General features: G+C 29.8%; 3 protein-coding genes across 4 annotated transcripts in view; 2 read left to right on the forward strand and 1 right to left on the reverse strand.

Moving 5' to 3' along the window:
- Positions 1-1,510: 1,510 nt before the first annotated feature.
- Positions 1,511-8,150, forward strand: nAChRbeta1 (nicotinic acetylcholine receptor beta1). Its single transcript, XM_011507998.1, has 7 exons — positions 1,511-1,938; positions 2,011-2,147; positions 2,417-2,571; positions 4,341-4,786; positions 5,594-5,798; positions 6,626-7,016; positions 7,630-8,150. The coding sequence occupies exons 1-7, from the start codon at positions 1,881-1,883 to the stop codon at positions 7,792-7,794; spliced, it is 1,557 nt and encodes a 518-aa protein (XP_011506300.1). The 5' UTR covers positions 1,511-1,880; the 3' UTR covers positions 7,795-8,150.
- Positions 8,151-11,537: 3,387 nt separating this feature from the next.
- betaggt-II (geranylgeranyl transferase type-2 subunit beta) overlaps positions 11,538-16,448 on the reverse strand; it is a 10,984-nt gene continuing 6,073 nt past the window's right edge. Inside the window, exons 2-7 of one of the 2 annotated variants that reach the window (XM_011508001.1) lie at positions 13,437-13,479; positions 13,249-13,353; positions 12,819-13,175; positions 12,589-12,733; positions 11,972-12,147; positions 11,538-11,810 (exon numbers count right to left, since the gene is read on the reverse strand). In XM_011508001.1, coding sequence (XP_011506303.1) covers positions 11,595-11,810; positions 11,972-12,147; positions 12,589-12,733; positions 12,819-13,175; positions 13,249-13,353; positions 13,437-13,439 — 1,002 coding nt within the window. In that variant the 5' untranslated portion in view covers positions 13,440-13,479 and the 3' untranslated portion in view covers positions 11,538-11,594. Of the gene's footprint in view, positions 11,811-11,971; positions 12,148-12,588; positions 12,734-12,818; positions 13,176-13,248; positions 13,354-13,436; positions 13,633-16,448 lie in introns of those variants that run through there. The other variant, XM_011508000.1, reaches the window with a different exon arrangement.
- On the forward strand, positions 13,826-15,012 carry borr (borealin-related). The gene is made up of 2 exons (XM_011507999.1): positions 13,826-13,931; positions 14,085-15,012. The coding sequence occupies exon 2, from the start codon at positions 14,137-14,139 to the stop codon at positions 14,959-14,961; it is 825 nt and encodes a 274-aa protein (XP_011506301.1). The 5' UTR covers positions 13,826-13,931; positions 14,085-14,136; the 3' UTR covers positions 14,962-15,012.

A 16,448-nucleotide genomic window follows, 5' to 3' on the forward strand; every position in this document is an offset into this window, starting at 1 on the left:
TAAAAACTAATGTTTGATTTGCATGGTCTTTGAGCAGTTGAAGATGTATTGTCAAGTTTTTTTAGTTATAAATTTACCACCAATTATAATCACAAAGGGCATACAAAGTTCTTTTGTTATTATTACACACTTTTGTTATGTTTCTTTTGTTATTATATGTTATCGCTAATCCTATTTCTAATCAATAATCAATTATCTTTTACAATACATTTACAATCCATGCTAAAATTGTGGAGAAAGGTTATTATTTTCAAATAATGGCTAATTACACATATTAAGAGTCTATCGTAATGTCAATGGATATTAAATATATAAACAATAATATTAACAAGGGAGATATGAAACTATCCAACTAGTTAAAACCCATACGAAAATGGATTCAAAAAAATAATACATTTTAAAATAAATATTGATATTTAATGCTGATATTTCTTAAATCTTGGAAAGAATTATTAAAAATAAGAATCATAACTAAAGTAAGATGTACGTAAAAATATTAAGTTTCACATAGAAAATGCTTTCAGTTTATATAAAATTCGAGAAATAAAAAGAGCTATTTCACCAATATAGATGTTATTCCGAAATAGCATAGATATCTTAGGAATGAAATTATAGAAATATAACTTAGAAATAAATGTTTAACAAATGTGAAAAAAGTTACTCAATGTATAAGTCGATACATACATTGTTAATTTCATTAAATAATTGCAATAATACTTATATATAATACATATGATAAAATCAATATAAAGAATAATTTTAACAAGTTATCACACGGTAATCAATGCAATAAAGTTTTAACTAACTTTAGTATCAAACTAGATTAAGTTCAAATATTATGATAAGTGAAGTTTAATATTTACAAAAATATTAAATATACCATTCATAAAGTACGCGATTAAATTTTCTAGTAATTAATATTGAGAAGATATTTATTAATAAGCGATTATTAATATTTCTTTTTATGTAATTTCAGAAGCTTCTAAAGTTATGAAAGCATATCGTCCTTGTATCGCAAGAAATATCTGACAAGATATTATTAATAAGCAAACAATTAATTTTTAACTCTATATCTTCCTTGAAGTAGACCCTTTTTTTTTACTAAACTTTTTATTTACATTATGAATATAGAACTAGCAGAAGGATTATTATTTAGTTGGTTCTTGCTTGAAAGTTTTGCTTGAATTATTTAGAAAATGTTCATTACGATCAATTTCTCATTGAATGAAATTAGTTTAAAAGCAGAAAAATTACTAATTAAAAGTAAAAAAAAAAAAAAAAAAAAAAAAGAGAAAAGAGCGAATAGAAACTCCTTTGCGATAAAAGTTGTCTATACGTCCCTTTACTTTTATTTGGTCCTTTTTCGAGTTATATTGCATTACGTGCTCGTGATCAAGCTAATACGAAAGGCACATCCGTGCGTATTAATTGACGAATGTGACGTGCCCTGATGACTGTCTCTTGTAAGTCAAGAAAAGTATCGGTGAAATTATGTTGTATGTTGAAAACAATGTCGACCACGACGATCGACTTTGTCAAGCGCGAGCCATACCGCCGCTACAGAACTTCAACCTAATAATTTCCTCGTAGCCAGCCACCACCTTGGCGCGGCTTGAACTTTGAACTTAAGTTTAAAGCTACGGAAGGAGAGGACTCGCCGTGCCTCAATAACTCTCAATGGACCGCCGGGGGTCGCTCCGGATCTTGGGGCGCGTCCAACGTGTCTGTGGCGAAGTAGCCCCGCGTCGGTAAGCGCGGAATCCGCCGAGCCAAGCGACCCCCGCTGCGTGCGCGCGCGGATATTGATTTTGGGGGTGGCTCTCTTCTCGCGCGGAACCGTCGCGGGGAGTCAGAAACACGCCCGTCCCGAGGCAACGAAGATGCGTCTCGCCGTAAGGCTCGCGCGCCTCTTGTTTATCTCAGCGATATTTTGCATTGGTAAGTCCAACATTGAGATTCATCGATTAATCAGGGAGACGGCTCGCCTCACCCTTCCTTCGTTTTTCACAGGACTCTGCTCCGAGGACGAGGAGAGGCTGGTGCGAGACCTCTTCCGCGGCTACAACAAGCTCATCAGGCCAGTGCAGAACATGACCGACACCGTCAACGTCAAATTCGGCCTCGCCTTCGTCCAGCTCATCAACGTCGTGAGTTGTTTACTGCGACTATGGCCGGACTATGGCCTCCCTACCCCCAGACCCTTCAACGCCCTTCCTTTTCTTTGGTATCCTACCCCCGTCTCCACTGCTGCTACCGTCACTTAACTTTATGTTTACTCAGAGCGAGTGCTCGCCTGGCGCGTTAATTATTCATTAACTTATTTAATCACTGTGGCACGTATGCTCAGCGCGACTAATTGCCGAAACTTGCGAGACGCATTTTATCTCAGCGTGAGATAATTTTTCGGTACTTTCAGAATGAGAAGAACCAGATTATGAAATCGAACGTCTGGTTACGGTTCGTGTGGACGGACTATCAGCTGCAGTGGGACGAGGCTGATTATGGAGGAATCTCGGTTCTTCGACTTCCGCCCGATAAAGTTTGGAAACCAGATATAGTACTCTTCAATAAGTAAGTGGCATCGTTTTTTAATCGAAATTTCTATTAATTATTTTTCGTATTCAATAAATTAAGGCAGACTATTATTTCAAAAGAATTTTTATCCATCGTCCTAATTGAGGCCCTAATAGCCAAAAATAATTAAAACGCATATATCGCTAAATCCATAGCGTCCTAATGAATAGAAAATAAAATTGAGAATTTTGCTTATAAATTATTACTATATATTATATATATATATATATATATATATATATATTTATATATATATAGTATATATTATTATATATTATTATATTATTATTATATATAATTATATATTATTATATATTATATATATTATTATATATTATTATTATATTATATATATTTATATATATATATATATATATATATATACGTGTTCACGTCTAATATTTACAAAATTAATATGTTCAATCATTTCATGTTCATTAAATTCAAAATTTATTATTATATTATCCCAACATTCGTTAAATTCAATACTTTCAATCAAATATTCATTATTAAATATCTATGATTAAAATTATTATTATTATTATTATTATTAAATTCTTAGATTAAATCATCCTTATGTGGCTAAACTTGATAAAGAAAACTGATTAATAATATTCAAAAGATTTGGCCTAATCTATTAAAAACAATTGTAATAATAATACAATTGTAATGGCTAATAAGCTTTTAATAATTATTACGTGCATAACAATTAAATGAGAATAATAATTTTAAAAAATTTTAATTTTTCTAATACGTTATAATATTCCAGTTAGAATATAAAATCAGAAACATTGTCACTTTAAATAAGTATTTATTGTAATTCGAATTGACCGATAAATTAAGAAACACTCGTTGTAAAACTAAATTAATTGAATACACAAATTATGGTAATTCAATGATTTAAACGAAGAAATATAAATAAAATAGTTTATTAAGAACTTCGGCCTTAAAGACATTGATTAATTAAATAAATTGGTTTGGCTTGCAAAAAAAATTGTATTGACGGAATTATTAGATTATTAGGAATTTAGTTGTATTACATTGCAATGCAATGAAATGTTAGTGATCCTATGAACAAATTTTATTGCATATTAAAATTACAATGAGTCTTAACATGAAAATCACAATTAAATTGTTGTTATTTAATTTGTCATTTATCGGAATCACATCAATTTCAAACAATTTCGTTGATATTTATTAACTAACTTATTTATAGACAAATGCTAATTAATATTAAAACCATATGGTTTTCTTTCTGTTTAATCGATGATTAATATGAGATACGTATTAAATAATTTGTAATTTATACGAATAACTGTCGTAACTATTGTTTTTTCCACTTTCGAAAAGTATAATGCTCGAGGAACTTATTACAAACAAATTAAAACAAAACAAAAACAAAACAAAAAAAGCACGGAGAACTATTATTAATTGAAACATACCATACAGCAAATGAATGGTCGTTAAAATTCGATTTTCATAACGTTGTAATAATGTAAAGAAGTTTGTATAAGTTTATAATGTCCTTACAGGCCTACTTATCGAGCTGCGAGTTCTGATTATGTAATATTAATCTGTTGCCTTGTCCAAGCGGCCATAGATAATGTTTCCGAATTCATTAATTGTAAAGCGTAACATGGCGTGAATTTTAATATGCTCCAGCCCTAGATCCTCTCCACCATAAAAGAAAAAAAATAAAAAAAAAAGAGAGAGAGAGAAAAGCAATGAAAAATAATGGTTGGTCGATCTTTGCCATACGAGCGCAGCGCTGACGGGAACTACGAGGTCCGTTACAAGAGCAACGTCCTGATCTACCCTAACGGCGAAGTACTGTGGGTGCCACCCGCAATTTACCAGAGCTCCTGCACTATCGATGTCACGTACTTTCCATTCGACCAGCAGACCTGCATCATGAAATTCGGCTCGTGGACATTCAATGGCGATCAGGTCTCGCTAGCCCTCTACAACGACAAGAACTTCGTCGACCTATCGGATTACTGGAAGTGCGGCACGTGGGACATCATAAACGTACCCGCCTTCCTAAACGTCTACGAGGAGTTCCCCACCGAGACGGACATCACCTTTTACATAATCATCCGTCGTAAAACCCTATTCTACACGGTCAACTTGATCTTGCCGACCGTTCTCATCTCCTTCCTCTGCGTCCTCGTCTTCTATTTGCCAGCAGAAGCCGGCGAGAAAGTCACTCTCGGTAATATCACTTACCTTTATCACGGAATGATAGCTTATTTATCGTTTATTAACTCGCTCGCGAACTAATATCCTTAATATAGTTAATAATTTAGCGAAACCTCCTGCCAGCCTCCGAAAACACTGCTGCAATCAACTATCTTGCCTCAGCACACCGATGGCTTACATCTCTACATAAATATCACGACGAAACTTATCAATTTAAACTACGTCTCTTACATTACAACGCATCACGTGAATTCGTTAATACAACAACATTATTCTCAATAGTACAATACAAAAGTAAATTTTACTCCAGATCTTATTTTCACAAGATAAAAACCAATTCAGTCAACATAGAAGTAAAAAATTAATCCTCAGCTTACATATTCCATATCCTTTACATTTCATTTTATATTGTTCGATAAATTATGATTTTATTCTCTATTGTATTATACGAATATACTTCACGTTGTATCATTAGATTGGAATATTTTAGCTTTATCTTGATGGTTAATATTTTTTTTTATTTAACATGTACTTCATATAATCAATGATTATGAAAATTAATATATATATATATATATATATATATATATATATATATTTTATTTTTCTTGTTCTCCCTCATTCCATTACTAACTCATCTATCATTATATTTTACCGATATTTCTTTATCTATAATTCTGTTCGCATAAGGCTATATATAAATAAATTGCATACTTATTGGCAGTAAAACGAAATCATAATTAAAAAAAAAATACATAGACTTTTGTAACACATTACCAACGAAACATTAATAGCTTTATTAACAAATTTATGTCCTCAGGAATAAGTATTCTTCTATCGCTGGTTGTGTTCCTGTTACTTGTAAGTAAAATATTGCCGCCAACGTCTCTCGTGCTACCGCTTATCGCTAAATATCTGCTCTTCACCTTCATCATGAACACCGTCAGTATTTTGGTGACAGTCGTTATTATCAATTGGAACTTCCGAGGGCCACGCACTCACCGGATGCCCCAAATGACTCGAAGGTCTATTTTCTCTCTCTCTCTCTCTCTCTCTCTGTCTCTCCTTCTAATGTTAATCATCAACTCGGCTTTAATGCTCAAACCTCATTCACCCCAGTGAATTTAAAGAATAATCGTATGTGTCGAGTAAATATAGCATAATGCATGCTCATTATCATGTTTCGTGACTCGTTATCCTTCGACCAAACAAATTCAATAAAATTATTATAAAGGAATAGGAAATGTAAAAATTCCTTCGGATTTAGACATCTATATCTTCCATTTATATGAGAAGGAAGGACTTAGTGCGATAAATTCTAAATTAATCTATTTTCAAGTTTATATAGGAAGTTAGTGAACTAAAAAGTACCGCAAAAGGTTAGCTTTCGTATGAAATAATATTTCATCCCCAATTTAAATTTGAAAAATTACATTGTAAAGTCTTGAAATACATTATAATATCCCTTCCTTACATTACAATTTTCCTTAATTATTAAAAACTTGTGATTTATTTGAAGCAATATTATGGTTTTAAAAAAGCAGTGTAATATTCAAAATCATTTTACATAAATAATTATTATAATGTACCGTGAAATCTTTACAGAATAAGTCCATATTATCATCATCATCACCATCATCAATATTATCGCCCATCATTGTTGTTATTATTATTATCATTATCATTATCATTATTATCATTATTATCATTATCATTATTATCATTATTATCATTATTATTATTATTATTATATATTCATTATTATTATATTCATTAATTATTTTGAGAGTGCGAATTCCAGTAACTATGAGCACAAATATCGAACTAATAAATTGGGGTCCCATTCTCGCAGGATCTTCCTGAAAATTTTACCGACGATCTTGTTGATGCGCCGACCGAAGAAGACGCGGCTGCGCTGGATGATGGAGATTCCGAACGTGACGTTGCCGACCTCGACGTACTCAGGTAGTCCGACGGAGCTACCTAAGCATCTACCGGCCTCACTTGCCTCCAAGCCTAAAATGGAGATGATGGAGCTGTCTGACCTCCACCACCCGAACTGCAAAATCAACCGAAAGAACCACCACACGGGCGGCTCGAGTGCGGCAGGCTCGGAGGCCCTTGCCGACAGGCGCGGCTCCGAGAGCTCGGACTCGGTGCTCCTCAGTCCCGAGGCTACCAAGGCTACCGAAGCCGTGGAATTCATCGCCGAGCATCTTCGCAACGAGGACCTCTACATTCAGGTATGCATTAGCCCCGGGGACACACGCGCCTCACTCACGAGCGCTGCACACAACTCGAGGACATTCCAACGCTTATGGAAATCATTTGAAATGTCAATAATTTACAATTATCTAGCATTAATCGATTGACAAATTTAATAACATTGAATATTTCATTTAATGATGCGTAAGTAATTTTGGTAACTCTCTGTATCCTAAAATTTTTTTTAGCTTCTTTTTCAATGCTTATCGCATTTGATCTATGGTATTTGATTAATAGCTTCTAGTTTTTACTTATTGTTAATATAATTATGGATACATTACAAATATATATTGATGATGGCATATATGCGCTTGAAAGAAATTTAAACATTTAAAAGCCGCGCTGAGTAAACTAATGAAAATAATAAACATTCACATCCGGCAATGAACCGAAAGGAGAAAAACTAAAATAGTCTTAATATTATGGATAGAAACTTTTTGCTTATTTTTGAATAAGTAATATTTCGCGCACGTTATAGCCATTTTATCAAAGAGACTGAAGAGTATCCTCGAATAAATGGTTAATAAAGGGAATATGAATAAATGAATTGAGAAAAGTAACGTTTGAAATTTTATTTCGATTCTCGTGCAGACACGAGAAGACTGGAAATACGTAGCGATGGTTATAGATCGACTGCAGCTCTACATATTCTTCATCGTGACCACGGCAGGGACGATCGGCATCCTAATGGACGCTCCCCACATCTTCGAGTACGTCGATCAGGATCGCATCATCGAGATCTATCGGGGCAAGTGAAGAACGTACCGACTTACCTGCTTACTTGCCCGTATTGTCTCTCCCCTTTTTGTCTCCGACTTGGTCGCACTTAGCAATGGGATACTTCAACGTCATAGGGTGCACTTACCAAGCACTGCTCAAAGTTTACATTCTAAGTAACTTGGAAAGGAATTTCACTCTTTTAAAAAAGCGATAATTTTTCCGACTACTTTTCTACTCTGCATACTATCGTCATTGCCAATGAGAAATATTCTATTCTAAGGAATTTATAGCATCGATCGGTGATACTCGCAGAAAAGCATTGCAACTAATGCGCGAGCTTTTCACCTATTTTGGTAAGAGAGTAATTATTAATGCGATTATTATTATGATATAAGGAGTCGTATTATACATAGTAAATACCTAAAACCGGAGAAGGTAAAACGCTATATGACTCTGTACTATTCGCCCCATAATAATAATCTCCATTCCAAAGACTACAATTATCTAATATAAAAATAAAGTCCAATAAAATTCATGCGAATCTTCTCGATTTTGCCATTGCATAATTAATTTATAATTTGGTGATGTTAATATTCAAAATATAATAAATATCTTAAATATTTGATAGTATGCGCGGATCATTTAAGAGATTGCGAAAAAAAGTTTCTTTTTCACGCGATGCTTATTATTCATGTAACATTTACTATCAAGCAGCAAGCAAATTATTAAAAATCTTTGTCAAATATTTATATAATAATCGCAATAATTTCCTCTTCGCGTAAGAAAAATTAAGCTAAAATTTTTACCAAAGTTTTATTGTACTGGCCAACCCATTAAATGAAACCGTCATATAATTATCTATAAGAACTCGATCGAATGCAAATAAATTAAAAGCATTGAAAAATGCAAAAAATATTACATGTTTTTCATTATTATTCGATTATGGAATCGAGCATATTTTTAAAATGTATCGATATACCCAGTAATTGTACTGCAAATCATCGTATTATAAACAACTCGAGTGTCTGGTCCGGGAAAAAAAAAAAAATAATAATAAAAAAGAAAGAACGCCAAATATCAGAAAAATAACCTACATAAATCATGAATAAATAAATAAAACAAATATAAAAGTGAAGACATAAATATATGTGAATAATGCGAACGAAGTCGTAACCTTAAGGCTTTTGCTCGAACGGAATGAATGATAAAACAGATATTTTTACTTAATTAATATTGGGTACGAATTGATTGATAGATAATAATAAACAACGGATGAATATTATTAAATATGTGCAAATTACGGCTTCGTTTGTGTTTAGTGAAGCATATTCTTGAAAAAAGTCAAGAAAACGATCGCTTATATATCTAAGTTTGTTATATGTTTAACAGATAATATTGCAAAAGTATCATATATGAAAATTCAAGAATATTCCCATGTTTCAATATGTAAAATTGTTTTTTATTGAAATATGCTGAGGAAAATGCAAGTAGAAAGTATTTCTAAAGCTAATTTTTAACGTTATGAATGTGTAAGCAAAATTTTATTGTAACTGTTTATTGCTAGGAGTGGGCGTGTGTTATGTCCATGTGGGTGCGCGCAAGTTAGTGCATGTGTGTGAATGTTTTAATTATTAAATCAGAGGTGTATTTTGTAGATCGTAATTAAATTACATTCCGAATTTTTAAGGAATGTCCGACTTTTATTTTCAATTAAATTTGAAACACAAGCCATCCGTCAATCCATAAACAAAACATAAATGACATAACTATATATACACAATTTTAATAATAATACATTGAACGAATTTATAGTAAAAATAAAATACAGAATGCACGAAAGTAATTATGTATTTGATAAACGATAGCCGAATTTGATTAAATAATAAACGTTGCAATTGATATTTTTTCCGCAAATAATTGATTTTAATATGTTCTCTACACTTACAGAATAAGAAATTTATAACAATTCCGAATTTAACTGAATTTGAACATCAAAACTATTCCTATACAATTATTATTTTTAATTGTTTTTAATTATTTTTAACACATACGTGTTAGTGCATGCTTATGCGAGCCCGTTCGTACGTATGGTACGTGCATCCGTGTGCGTGTGTGCGTGCGTGTATAAATGAGTGCATGTAGATGTAATAATAGTTTTTTGTTACGTGTGTATATATAATTATATATATATATGCAACGTACCATCGTGTCTTGTATATTCCTCAGACGAATTGCAGTCGTTCGCTTGCGCGAATATATTAATATGATAAAAATTTCGAATTTCACGATACGTCACGTGTCTTCCCTTAAAAAAGCGCTATATGGAAAAAATACAATAACTAGATTAGTAATAATAATTTGTTAATAAAAAGGTATAAAAAATTAATGTAATTTTACAAAATAGTTTCACGCACAAAGCCTGGTTAAATATATTTTAAACATTTAATTATAAAAGACAAATTGTAAATTTTAATATCTTTTAAATGAAAATTATTCAAAATGTATATAATTTATTACGTATGATTTTAATTAAAAATATTTTCAACGCTTGTTTTTTATCTTTGATAAAATGTATTTGATAAATTACTAATAGAATATTATTATTACATTGTTAAAAGCTATTAAAGTATTGTATTCAAACTGTTAATATTTATATTAAATTATAATACATATATATATATATATATATATATATATATATATATATTGATTTTTTTTATGAACTACAAGTAGTACTTAACTTAACTTATAATTCTTTAGTGATATTGTAATTTATAATAAATCTGAAAATTAAATTATTATTGAAATTATTTTGTAAAATAACGATATATGTAAGGAAGCAATGTGAGAAATCACAAGACATCATAAATAAAATATAATTAATATGTAATAAAATGAATTAATGGTAATAGAAAAAGCTTTTTATTGTCTGATAAGAATGAATATGATATGAGAGTTATTAACTAGAGAAACTTATACGAATAATTAGTAAAAAGTTGTATGCAAATAATTAAATAGGGCATTAATTACAATTAGATAAAAATATGTGCTCCAAGTCCTGAAGATTAAAAATTTATATTTAGTTATTAAAATGTAACTTTTTTACGGTTTCTTGTAATATTAAGATGTACTGTTTCACATGCTCATGTACTATCTTTTAAGGATAATATGTTGCTCAAGTAATTATGAAATATTCTGTATTATCGAGAAACTTAGTGAACTATCCTCTTAAGAAATAAAAGCATTATCAAATAAAAATAATGTCCATTATGTACGTAATGAAGTTTCTACATATTGCAGTTCTATTTCTAATCATATGTATAAGCGAGGCTGATAAACACATAAAAATATATTATACCAATGGTAGCTCAAAAAAATAAATGATTCGCATATAATTGTTAATAAGTTTAGTATTGGTTTATTCTTAATGATTGTTGTCAATCGTCGATCAGTCATCAGTTATTAATGATTAATAATAGCACATACATCATTATTATATTGATAAATAATAAATTAGTTAATTATTTAAATGTTGTTCTATTTAATTAAAAATACTTTGTATGTATATATATATATATATATATATATATATATATATACATACATACATGCATACATTTCAAATAAAAAAATACATGTTGTCATTACATAATAAATCGTTAATTAATATAACCATTTAAAATACCACATAATTAGTTTTAAAATTTTCAAATAAAAAAATACATGTTGTCATTACATAATAAATCGTTAATTAATATAACCATTTAAAATACCACATAATTAGTTTTAAAATTATATTATAGAATATATTATCTCGTTTCTTTTATTACAAAGTTTTATAATCTATCTAAACGATCAGGTTTTAAACCCAATCTTTCTATCACATACTCTGGCATACAATATGTGGGATTTATTTCTTTTAATGATTTGTCACAACCCAACATTGAAATAGCTGTAAGACCAAATAATGTGTGAAAGGGATCCGCCATGTCACCAGGTCGATCGCTAAACCCACCTGTTTCCGTATCTTGACAAGCTAATATATAAGTCACCTGTAAATTAAAATTAAAATTAATATTAAAATTAGTCGCGATACAAGTGTGCTTGATAATTAAATTAATTAAAATATTTTTAAATATATTTAAAACAATCAAATCAAATCATTGCGTGCAATGGCATAACTAAAATTTATGTAATATAGTGGTACTCTTACTAATTGATTTTTGTCGATCCAATGAAAGCGTCCTAATATTGTAAGTGAAGATAGCACCCACCATGAATAGCACACGTCGGGCAATTTTTCTGGTCTCCCATTCAAACCCCCTGAAGGTAATTGTCTTTCACAGAGCCACCAACCTAATTTATCTGCGTCAACTAAATGCAGGTGACCTATTGTTAAATAATATTTACATGTTATTACTAAAATGAAAAACTTAACAATGAATATAGATTTGTATATATTTTTATCTATACTTTCTCAAAACATTATTAATTCTGTTAAAATCTCAATTTATTATTAAATTTTAAAGAACTTTAATCCATTACATCCTATGATATATTTGTAATAGTTTTTTTTTATCGCAGAATAAAATTTAAACATGTGAAGAAATATTATTAACAATATTTTTTATATATTTTTTCTATAATAATATATAATACTACATAACAAAATATTAAAATATATAAACATTTATTCAATATTATAAATTCCTTTGATTAAATGAAACAAATTATTGAACGAGTGTAATGAAAATATTTCTTATATTTTTCATCAAAATTATTATAAAACTACAATGTGTATAAAATTTATGTATATGGAATATACTGTACCAACTATAGATAAAGTTCCAAGACAACAATAAATTAAACCAGCGTGACTTTCTGAACTAGGTTTCGAACCAAAGCCACCATCAAAATTCATACAACTTTTAATAAATTCAACAGCTTTATCAATATTTATTTCATCAAGACGACTCTAAAAACTTGAAAACTTTTAACATTGAAAATAATAAAAAAAAATAAAAAATAAAAAAAATAATAGTGATTAATATGGTAATCACCAATAGGGATAATGATGCAATTGCACAAAAAGTAAACCTTGCATCCACTTCACCCCATATGTCACCTGTAAAACTGCCATCTGGTAATTGCCTCTCTTTTATATATATCACAACTTTTTCAACGTCAATGACATCAATAGCATCGTATATACATAAAATTTGAATAGCACTAAGCGTAGAAAGCATGTGTGGATCGTGACAAATGCTTGGACTAATGCCACCACAGTCGTGCTGACATTTTTTAACAAAATCTAAGATCGTTTCCTTATTACTGCGATCTAACTGACCCATTAAATCGAGCGCAGTTAAGCCCCAATATATTCCAGACATACGAAGATGTTCTGTCATACAATTTATCTGTAAAATTGTAACAAGAATCCTATAATTCAATAATAAACGATATGCTTACGATACATCATATTTAACTCACATAATCATCTTTATTCGATTCGTAGGAAACAAGATAATCAGCATGCTTTTGTAACAATAAATCCGGTATCGTTTCAGGCAGTCGTACATCTTTCATTGGAAAAGCCTATTATAAGAAAATTAATTGAATATTGAACAGTCTGCGAATTCTAGGTACTAATAATTATAATTAATAATTTACCGACTTACCATTTTACCATTAACCACCCGTACAGGTTAACTTTTCCTAATTCTGCAAACAAAATATATCTATCACATGAATAAGCTTGAAAAGAAAAATTTTTAAATAATTCTTTGAATACTATTCACACATGGCGTCATTCGTAACGTTAAACGTATTACGCATTACGTATTTATAAAATTATAAAAACATTTTTCAGAAAACATGATAATAATTATTTACATGAGAACTACACCAAATAATTGCTTGCAAAACTGGGCCCACTACCACAAACAAACATGTATATATGCATATATATATATATATATATATATGCATATATGCTCACACACGCAGGCGCATAGCTATATGAATAAATTTGAAAACGCTAATAGTGCCTAATGGAAACGAGACTAGAATAATTGGCAACGCTGTCAACGTTGTAGGTATTTGAACAGGCTAAAGTCGGTTGTGTTATTGAGGTTTATACCGCCAATTTTTTCGGAGTTTCTTATGGTTGTAAGGTAAATAATTCATTGAGTTTAAGTTATTTTTTTTTTAATATTATGCTTAAAAGCTTGAGTAATTGGAGTTAGAAGTTAATTTATTGCTATACATTTATAATAAAAGTAACATTGACACATCTTAACCATACGCGAATTGATGTTTCATTTCAGGCAACAGAATCAATTTATTCGATTATATTAAACTCAGAAAAAATCGAAAAAGATGCCACGAACTAAACAGAGAAAAGTAAAACGAACTAGTGCCGGATATGAACAGATTAGTCGCGATTTTAATAGATTAGTACAGCTAAAAATTCATAAATTAGAACTTGATTTTAAAGGATTGGAACAGAAATTTGATGCATCCATGCAGCTTGCATTGAGTCGGTACCCGACGGAAATTCAAAACTTAACGTTACGTGAACTATTAACGATTGATGATAGTCCAAAAAAAGAAAACATTCCCCCAAAAACTCCCAGGATCACTAAAGAGTCGAAGAAAAGTTCCTTTAAGCCACTGCGAAGTACAAATCCAAAAAGAGTAACAGCAGTATCTGACGATGGTTACCAAAGTGAATCAACGGTCAGTCAAGCATCAAAAATGAATGTAAAACCTAAACGCCGGTCCAGAAGTGCGTCTCAAGACAAAACTAAAGAGAGATTAAGAAGTTTGTCAAGAGATAGAAAGTCAAAATTAAATGTCGCTAGTGCTCTGAAGACAATTAAAAAGGACAATATGAAAACACCGTCGTCCAAACCAATGCACAGTTTTGTAATAACTCCAAAAGTGCGATTAAACTCAGCCATTAATGTTTTGAGAAAGCCAAAAGATGGAGAAATGGTTTTCAGTACTCAAGGTAGTCCACTACTAGTTTCAACAACAGTAAACGATAGAACAGCTAATATTAATGTTCCTTTGAAGAATGGAAATATCGTATCATTATTGCCATTTAATGAAACATCGCTTATGGATAATTTACATTTAGATGACGAAACAAAGCACCAGTTAAAGATCTTACATAGCCATCTTACAAAAGTTTTAGATTAATTATTATTTACTTGTATAAGTACTTGTATAAGTAATAACAAATAATTTAGTTATATTAAGTTAACAAAAACAAGTTATAAGTGTATTTTAGTTAAATTAAACTGTATTTACAATTTTATTGAAGAAAATTGTGAAAGAAATACTTGTATTGCATTTGTGTGAGAATGTTAATCTGTAAGAATGTAGTTTTATACTTTTGTACCTATAAGATATTTAAAAGGATAATGGGATACATTATTTTTATTTTCATTGATAATTAAAATTATACACAATTATAATTATATAATTATAAACTTTTTAAAAAGTTTTTTTTTTTATTACGATGATTTCAGCAAATGGTTGTTTGCACCCATCATCCAAATTGTATTTTTACTCTAAGCCTTATTAACCAATGGACTTTTGCATTAAAGTAATCAAATAAAAAATATATATATGTAAATGTAACTTTAATAAACCTAATGAAAACATTTCACACTTTGATGCTTCTTTTTAGCAAAACAGCAAGATGCTTTAAAGTATGCGATTTATTAGTATATTCAAGAGTTAATTTTCACTTAAGTATTACATAGGTGCATAAATTTTGCTTTAAGAAAGGATATTTAAACTTTTGCTTGAATTCTGAATTACGCAAAACAACTCTACTGTAGTACATCTGAGAGACTATGTATATCAAAATCACATGATATTTAAATTTTATTAAACGATTAACAATTGTATGATTTATAATTATCGATAATTAAATAGTATTATTTATAATACTTTGAAGTTAACAAAATAATAAAGGAATTCACATTTATGTAAATGTTAAATACACCCGTAAGATGCTACAATTGCTAAATATATAATTAATTTTTATCACAAAAAGATATAAATTTTTTAACACATTTTTCAAAAGCGGCTTTTTATAATAAAAAAAATATATGAACGCAGCTTAAACAATAAATTAAAGAATATTTTTAATTCAATTATTTTTATTTTTAACTTTTAATTAAATAAAAGAATCGAGCTATACTACACCGATTTTATAAGCGTTTTAAAATAACAAAACGTTTACATCTCAAAAACTTCTCAATTTTCATGAAAAGTTAGTATTTATTTTTAAAATATTGCTTGCCACTTTTATCCGTATATATTAACAATAATAATGTCCCTTATAAATTCGTAAAAATTTTCAGAATATAATGCTGTAAGAATAAAAGTTTCTTTTACTTTATTTTCTTTTAAATAATCTCGCTTGCAAATAAATGCTTATCTATAATTAATTTAAAAAATCCAAATCTGCTGCACAGCAAAGCAGACATATTTTATTCTCATTAAAATTCGAATAAAGCCGTGAAAAAGTTTAGTGTAAAATAATTCAACCATATTTCTACTATATATATATATATATATTATATATATATATATATATATATATTGATAATTGATCATAAAATAGAAGAAAAAAACAGTCAACAAAAATGGCGACTGCGGGACACTCGGCCTTC

The sequence above is a fragment of the Ceratosolen solmsi genome, unplaced genomic scaffold (genome assembly GCF_000503995.2).
Source record: "Ceratosolen solmsi marchali unplaced genomic scaffold, CerSol_1.0 scaffold1, whole genome shotgun sequence".
Lineage (NCBI taxonomy): Eukaryota > Metazoa > Arthropoda > Insecta > Hymenoptera > Agaonidae > Ceratosolen > Ceratosolen solmsi.